This window comes from Myotis davidii, unplaced genomic scaffold (assembly GCF_000327345.1).
Source record: "Myotis davidii unplaced genomic scaffold, ASM32734v1 scaffold428, whole genome shotgun sequence".
NCBI lineage: Eukaryota > Metazoa > Chordata > Mammalia > Chiroptera > Vespertilionidae > Myotis > Myotis davidii.
In genome coordinates, this window is record NW_006299834.1 from 1895889 (window position 1) to 1904768 (window position 8880).

General features: G+C 41.3%; 1 protein-coding gene across 1 annotated transcript in view; it reads right to left on the minus strand.

Annotated features, from left to right (window-relative positions):
• Window positions 1-2015: 2015 nt before the first annotated feature.
• The window catches only part of WBP2NL (WBP2 N-terminal like), a 13646-nt gene continuing 6781 nt past the window's right edge, over window positions 2016-8880 (minus strand). The window contains exons 6-7 of the mRNA XM_015571912.1: window positions 5016-5126; window positions 2016-2705 (exon numbers count right to left, since the gene is read on the minus strand). Of these exons, the coding sequence (XP_015427398.1) occupies window positions 2380-2705; window positions 5016-5126 (437 nt within the window). The 3' untranslated portion in view covers window positions 2016-2379. The remainder of the gene's footprint in view (window positions 2706-5015; window positions 5127-8880) is intronic.

The window sequence follows — 8880 nt, forward strand, 5'->3', positions numbered from 1 at the left end:
CAACTCCATCTCTGAGAACCCGGCTGGCTGAAAGCAGGTTTCTGGGGTTTTGTTTAGCTTTTATATTTGTAACAATGTTTCAAACTGCAAGCTCAGAGGCCGGCAAGGCAGGTGGGGAACGTTGGTTTCCTCCGTCACTGAAACAAGCAAGCCTCATGTTAGCTTCAAGCTGCCTGGCTGCCGGCCGCCATCTTGGCTGGCAGTTAATTTGCATATCGCCCTGATTAGTCAATGGGAAGGGTAGCGGATGTATGGCTAATTACCATGTTTCTCTTTTATTAGATAGGATACACACACACACTTCCTAAAACTTGCTTTTCTCATTTAACAATAAGACTTAAAAGATTTGCATATGTAGTATGGATGTATCTTGGTTTATTTAAATGTTTACTACTAATAAACCTATAGGTTATTTCTAATTTTCTGTTGTTAGAAACAATGAATGTAATGAAATCTCTCCAATTACATCTTTGTGTACACATCCAAGTACTTCTCAGGAGTAGATATCCAGAAGCTAAGCCACTAAATCAAGAGTAGATTCATTTTAACTTTTAAAGGGTACTGCTGGCCCTAGTGGGGGCAGGGGGCATGCCTCAGTCAATTGGGGCATCATCCCATACACCAAAAGGTTGTGGGCTCGATTTCCAATCAGGGCACATAACTAAATTGCTTGTTCATTCCCCAGTTGGGTGCATATAGGAGGCAACTGATCAATGTTTCTCCCTTATATCGATGTTTCTCTTTCTCTCTCTCTCTCTCTCTCTCTCTCTCTCTCTCTCTCTCAAAAAACATATCCTCAGGTGAGGATTAGAAAATAATAAAAGGCACTGCTGAATTTCTTTCTAAAAAGGCATACCGAGCCCAACCGACATGGGTCAGTGGTTGAGTGTTGACTAATGAACCAGGAGGTCACGGTTCGATTTCCATCAGGGCACATGCCCAGATTGTGGGTTCCATCCCTGGTGAGGGGTGTGCAGGAGGCAGCCTATCAATGATTCTCTCTGATTTTTATTTCCCCCCCTTCCTCTCTGAAATAAATAAAAATATATTTAAAACATAATAATTAAAAAAGGCATATTGACAAAAACTCCCTCTAACAATTTATAACAATAACCATTTCCCACATCTTTCCCAACACTTAAGTTTTTCAATCTTTTTAATATTTGTAAATCTTTGGAAATAAAAAAGTGTTTCTCTTTTCAAGGTGCACTTCCCTGACACTAGTTGAGTAGAACAAACACCTTTTCAAATGTTCTTGGCCAGCCACTCTATCACCTCTATTAATAGGGTATTCATATTTTTTGTCCATTTTTTCTTTTGGGTTGATTTGTAGGAGTTCATATATTCTGAGTAAAAGTTATTTGTTTAATATATATGTTGGAAATTACTTTCTCCTACTCTGTTGCCTATCTTTTAACTTCGGTCATACAGAATTAAAATACAAATCAATATAGTCAAAATTATATTTATGTTTCCTAGATTGCTTCATTGGTTTTGGTATTCTTAAAGGCTTTTCTACCTCTAGACATCATTTTCAATGCTGCATAATATTCTGCTGTATGGATATACTATAATTTATGAAATTCTGTCACTATTAGAAATTTAGGTTGTCCCATCCTTTCATTAATATAAAGAATGCTGTGAAAAATAAGTGTTCAACTTGATATTTCTAACATTTATCTTAGTGCCTACAAAAGTGAGCATAATAAATGCTTCTTGGATGGTAGAGGGGAAAAAGTAAAAAGTCACATTCAAGATATGTTAAAAAAAAAAATGCAGCTCAGCCCTACCCGGTTTGGCTCAGTGGATAGAGCATCCACCTGCTCATGGGTCCCAGGTTCGATTCTGGTCAAGGGCACATGCCCAGATTGTGGGCTCAATCCCCAGTAGGGGGTGTGCAGGAGGCAGCCGATTGAGAACAATTGTCATTTTACAAAGTCAAAGAATATTTTTTTAAATGCAGCTCAGCTCTGGCTAGTGTGACTCAGTTGGTTGAGCATCATCCTGTGCACTGAAAGATCACTGGTTCACTTCTCGGTCCAGGTGCATACTGGAGGCAATCGATGTTTCTCTCTCTCGCCCTCTCCATTCCTCTCTAAAATCAATAAAAACATATTTTTTAAAAATGCAGCCCAATGTCAACCAAATTATTGGGGGAATTAGCCTTATCAGTCTACTTTTCCTTTAGCCCATCTAATCAAGAGTTGACTTTGCTTCTAAAATCTAGGCATGGAAGTAAAGCTTCACTTTCCCCCTAAGACTGCCCTTCCAGAGGGTGGGACAACTACTTAAGAAAGGTCTTTAAACACATACCTGAGTCCTCCTTCTTATCCTGACTTCAGTTTTAGGGTTCTACTTTGGTTGGTGAATCTTCAGGGTTTAGTTCTTAGAAGGTGGTGAATGGTGCTGAGGAGATGAGGTGGAAGGAAGAGAAGCATCATATCCATCAGGATGGGCTGCCTCAGGATTGTGAGAGTCAGCTCTATTTCCAGCAGGTGGAGCTTCATATCCCTGAGATGGGGCTTCATATCCTGGAGGTGGGGCTCCATATCCTGGAGGTGGGGGTCCGTATTCAGCTGGTGGGGGTCTGTATCCCACTGGTGGGGGTCCGTATCCTGCTGGTGGGGGTGCATATCCCGCTGGTGGGACTCTGTATGCTTCTGGTGGGGCTCCATATCTCACAGGTTGGGGCCCATAGACAACAACTGGGTAAATTGAGAAGAAAAGAAAAAATTAGTTACTTTTTTCCTTTTTTAATGTATTTTATTGATTTTTTACAGAGAGGAAGGGAGAGGGACAGAGAGTTAGAAACATCAATGAGAGAGAAACATTGATCAGCCGCCTCCTGCACACCCTACACCGGGGATGTGCCCGCAACCAAGGCACATGCCTTTGACCAGAATCGAACCCGGGACCCTTCAGTCCACAGGCCAACGCTCTATCCACCAAGCCAAACCGGTCAGGGCTACTTATTTCTTAGAGTGGACAAGGAATAAGTGAGAAGGAGGAAGAAAAATATTATGCTGAAGCAAACTAACATGGGAAGAGAATCAGGCAGAATAATGGTAAAACCAGATCCTTCAGCTACCACCAGTTGAAACTTTATCATTTCCTGTTGTGGAGGGATTAAAATAAACATGAAAATAACCCTACAGTTAATCTCTGCATTAATTATAGCTGTGTATAGAGAGATACATGTTTTACTTAATAGTTTGTTTTGATTATAAAAAAGTAATACATGCTTAATGAGGAATATGTATTTGGAAAATAGGAAAAAGATGAATTTTTAAAAGTAATCTATAATATAATCATAACATACAAAAACTTAGTATTTTAATGTATTTCTTTGTAGAATATCTGTTAATATGTTTATGCAATCATGATTATAACTGTCCAATTTTTTATTTATTTTAAATGTATTTATTTATTTTAGAGAGAGAGGGAGAGAGAGAGAGAAACATCAATGATGAGAGAGAATCATCTATTGGCTGCCTCTACACCTCCCCACACTGGGAATTGAGCTTGAAACCCAAGCATGTGCCCTGACTGTACATCCAACCAGTGACCTTTCAGTGCAAGGGATGACACTCAACCAACTTGAGCAACATTGGTCAGGGTTTACTCAGAGACTTACTTTAGATACAAAGACACAAATAGATTGAAAGTGAAAGAATGAGGAAATAGATTATGATGCATATGTACAGTGAAACAGTATTCAGCCACAAAAAAAATAATAAAGTGCATGCTATAACTGGGATTAACCTAGAAAACATTATGCTAGGTGTGATAAGCCAAACACAAAAGGTGATATACTGTATGATTCCTTTTATGTGATATATTCAGAATAACCAAATCCAGAAACAAATAGCAGATTAGAGTATATTAAGAGGTGTTGAGAGGAGACAATGGGGAATTATTACTTAGTGTGGAATTATGGAGTATTTTATGAAGTGATAAAAAATTTTGAAACTAGAAAGCTGATGGTTGCACCACATTGTGAATATACTAAATACCAATTGTACATTTTTAAATTGTTGTATGTTATGTTCTATGAATTTCAACTCAATAAAAAAATTTATAACACCTTAGCAACATTTTTGATTTTGAGCACAGTATTACAGTTTAATAACCTTTTAAAACTAGGTAACTGTCGTAACCGGTTTGGCTCAGTGGATAGAGCGTCAGCCTGCGGACTGAAAGGTCCCAGGTTCGATTCCGGTCAAGGGCATGTACCTTGGTTGCGGGCACATCCCCAGTAGGGGGTGTGCAGGAGGCAGCTGATCGATGTTTCTCTCTCATCGATGTTTCTAACTCTCTATCCCTCTCCCTTCCTCTCTGTAAAAAACAAATTAATAAAATATATTTAAAAAATAAAATAAAACTAGGTAACTATTAAGGTTACAAATAAGTATCCTTCAGTTGTATACAAAGCTAAGTGCCAATGACATGCACGTCATGCTCCAGAAGAACCCAAGAAAGGGCCCACATTTTGGGGTCTGTTGGCAGCCCATTAGGAGACCCTTTGTGGTCTACCAGTAGGTGGTGGACAACATTTGAGAATCAATGATCACTTCCCAGTAACATGACAGCAGCTGTGGACAGGTACAACTGTTAACGGGCACAGGGCATAAAGCCCAGGGCTGGAATCCTTAGTGAGGCTGAAGGGCATAGTGCAAACTTGATGGCGATGCTTGTGTGAAATGGGAAGGGGGAAGTGAACAGCAGCATTTGTTTTCTGCTCAGGCTGCAAACAGGAAGTGACTGTTCCCAATAATGGGAGTTGCCTAAGTGTGTTCCATATCTATATATTATTAATTAAAAGTAAGCCTGAAACTTACTGACTTGCCACTGGGTTTCAGTCTGGAAATGAAGTCACATACTCAACCATTTTCCAACCTCCAAACCTCTGATGCTTCTCCTGCCAGTAAGGTTGGAGGCAAGCTAGCAGTGAACAGATCTTTGAACCCCTGGCATACTTTTCCACCTCCCAGGAAGAACCTTATGCCATACCTTACCTGGACAAGACGTCTGTTGGTTGCACATCATGCTCCCCTGCCCACTAACGATAAACTGTCCTGGAACACCAAACCAGTAGGTTATACTTTGAAGCGGAGTTCCTTGGGCAGCTGAAAAAACAAATTTGGCAACATTCTTTTTTAAGTCAAATGTATAGTAGCTATCAACCAGATAATTAACTAAGTATTAACTATCACCTTACTTGAGTGTTCAACAATGTTTCCAGGATACAAGATAAAGAATATACCTCGCCCTTGTCCTGAACTCTATGCTTCTTGAGGGCAGAGGTTGTGGCTTATTTGCCTGTTTATTTAGGGTCTAGACAGCCGTGGGCAAACTACGGCCCGCGGGCCAGATCCGGCCTGTTTGAAATGAAATAAAACTATTGAAAAAAAAGACCGTACCCTTTTCTGTAATGATGCTTACTTTGAATTTATATTAATTCACACAAACACTCCATCCATGCTTTTGTTCCGGCCCTCCGGTACAGTTTAAGAACCCATTGTGGCCCTTGAGTCAAAAAGTTTGCCCACCCCTGGCTCTAGCATAATGGCAACTACCATAATAGGTATTCAGAAAAAATTTCCAAGTGAGAAATTCTATCAAGTTGGTAAGATATATCTATTAAAGGCCAATTTAATGGCTGTGTGGTACAGAGGAAAGCACTTCTGCTTTTCTCCCTCTCTCTTGAGGGCACTTGTGATGGCATCTGAGCCCACTAGATCAAGTATGTCAAACTCAAAGGCTAACACGGGCCAAATAAATGAGGCACGCGGCCATGAGTTTGACATGCTTGCACTAGATAATTGAGGATAATCTCTTCATCTCAAGATCCTTAAATTAATAACATCCAAAAAGACTTCTTTTTATAAATAAGGTGACATTCACAGGTTCTGAGGATTAGGGTAAGGATATATCTTTGGGAGTCATTATCAGCCTACCACACTGATTTCTGGTCATATCACATATGACCAGAAGTAATGTACACCAGTTCCAGGCCTAGACAGTGAAAACTTCCCAGTAAGATCTCCTCTCTTCCCCTCTCTGCCAGCTATCCAACAGGCCATGTGTTATGTGTTAAAGATGGCAGATACTCTATTACCCTGGGTCCCTGAAGGGCTATGTGAAACAGATTACCCTTTTAGCCCTGCTGATTGGCCTTTATATAAGCATTAATATCTACTATTGTCTTAAACCATTGATAATCTGGGGTTCACCTGATTAAATAGCTGGCATTATTTTAAGTAATTCACTATAAATCTAAAGTTGTCCTCCTTACCCCTGATAGTCTCCTTTTCAATATCCTATTAGTAGCCCTTTCTGGAAGAAGTAATTATTTTATTCACTTATATATTTGCTTTTTAAAAGTATATATATTTTATTGATTTTTTACAGAGAGGAAGGGAGAGGGATAGAGAGCTAGAAACATCGATGAGAGAGAAATATCAACCAGCTGCCTCCTGAACACCCCCGACTGGGGATATGCCCTCAACGAAGGTACATGCCCCTGACTGCAACCGAACCCGGGACCCTTCAGTCCGCAGGCCGACACTCCATCCACTGAGCCAAACCGGTCAGGGCTATTTGCTTATTTTTTATATGATTCTCACTAGACTAAGTTTACAAAGGCAGGGACCATGTCTACCTTATTCACTGTGTGTTCCCGATTGTCTCACCTAGTGTTTGACACACAGTAAGTATTCAATATGCATTTGTTAAAAATATAGCTCAAAGACCCCTGAAAAATCCACTCTGCAGAGGGGAAGGCAATCTTTCCTGGTCAATAAATCAGATCATGAAACACAATGGATAGTTAATTCCAAAGGCCTCAAGGAAGCCCATCTCACAAGCCCTGAGTCTTGCCAGGGGAGCAGAGGCAGGTTCCCACACCTAAGCCATAATACCATGAGACCCAGAGCAGTTCCAGACACTGGGTGAAGTTTATGTAAGTTGACTAAATCCTTCCAAGTGGCTGTGCAACTGCCTACCTTTGCAGGCCAAGGAGCAGATCTCTTAAAAAAATGTTTTTATTGATTTCAGAGAGAGGAAGGGAGAAGGGGGAGGGAGAGAGAAACATCAATGATGAGAGAGAATCATTGATTGGCTGCCTCCTGCTCACCCCTTACTGGGGATCAAGCCCAAAACCAAGGCATATGTCCTGACTGGGAACAAACTGTGACCTTCTGGTTCATGGGTCGATGCTCAATCACTGAGCTACACCAGCTAGGCAAGGAGTAGATCTTAATGTGAGCACAAAGAGGATCCCCAAAAATTGCCTCTCCCTTAACCCATAATCCTAAATATATGTCCCCCTTAGTACTAGGAGGCCAAAACTAAGAAGGAACTCAAGACCCAGTATGCAATTGCCCTGAGTTCCCCAGACATCTGTAGCAAAGAGAAATTGGACTTCCAAGGGTCCCCTGACCCTGGGTTTCCCATAGTTGTACTCCCTTTATCTGCCAGGACACCCTGTTATCCATTGTCAGGCTTCTGGATCTCTCTTTACTAAAATCTCCCTTGCTAAGACCAGCAAACTCAAATTTCCACACGCAATGCACATTTTTCAGTCTTCATTTTACCAAACATTTCTATAGGAGCTGCCACAGATGACCACTCTGTGTTGCTTGAGACTTTCTCCTCTCTTGACTTCCAGGATAATAAACTCACTTGATTCTCCTCCTACCTCCCAGTCAGGCCCTTCTCAATCTTCATTATAGGTCACTCACTCCTCCTTGCGCATTCCTTAAATGTTGAGGACCCTTGGAATACCATCCTTAATTCATTGAATGAGCGCATCAATCAGATGGCTCCCAAGATGAACAGTGTGCTAAAGACTTCCAAATCAGTCTCTAAATACAGTTCATCTCTGGAGCTCTGAGCTGCATGTCTACTGGCCCCTTGCACTCCCATGTACCTCACACCTGTATTAAGGGATTAGGAGTGTAGGCTCAAAAGGACACAAAGTCCCTTATATAGTGTTCTTGCCAAAATACATAATCTGAATGTAATCATAATGAACAAACCCAAATTAAGAGACATTCTACAAAACAATAAGCCTGTATTTATTTTATAATTTCAATGTCATGAAAGATAAAAAAGGCTGAGTCCAGATTAAAGGAAAACAAAGAAGTAAGACAACTAAATTCAATGTGTGGCCGAAACCGGTTTGGCTCAGTGGATAGAGCGTCGGCCTGCGGACTGAAAGGTCCCAGGTTCGATTCCAGTCAAGGGCATGTACCTGGGTTGCGGGCACATCCCCAGTAGGAGATGTGCAGGAGGCAGCTGATCGATGTTTCTCTCTCATCGATGTTTCTATCTCTCAATCTCTCTCCCTTCCTCTCTGTAAAAAATCAATAAAATATATTTTTTTAAAAATGAAAAAAAATGAAATTCAATGTGTGATTCAGGATTAGATCCTGCATTGCAGAAAAAAAGTGCTATTAAAATTAGGAACAGAGAAACCAAGATGGCGGCATAGGTTAACGCCAAAAATACAACTAAAAGATGGAACGGACATCATCCAGAACCACAGGAAGGCTGGCTAAGTGGAAGCTCTACAACTAGGAAGAAAAAGAAAAGCATACCGAGACTCAGAGGAGGCGCAGTGCTGAAGTAAAATACTAAGGTGCAGAGTGCGTGCGGAGAGGGCTGGCGGCTGAGGGCGCGGTTGTCTGTTTCAATCGGGAGGGAGTCTCAGACTCTGAGCTCCAGATCCGGGTGAGTCTCTGGGACCCAGACTCAAACCAGACTGTCTGGTTTCGGTCGGAACTCGAAGGCAGCTTTCTCTCCGAGGTTTGCAGCGGTTGCTGGGACTCTGAGAGGCAGAGCCCCTGGGGACAGGACTGAGAGCGGCCATAACTGCTA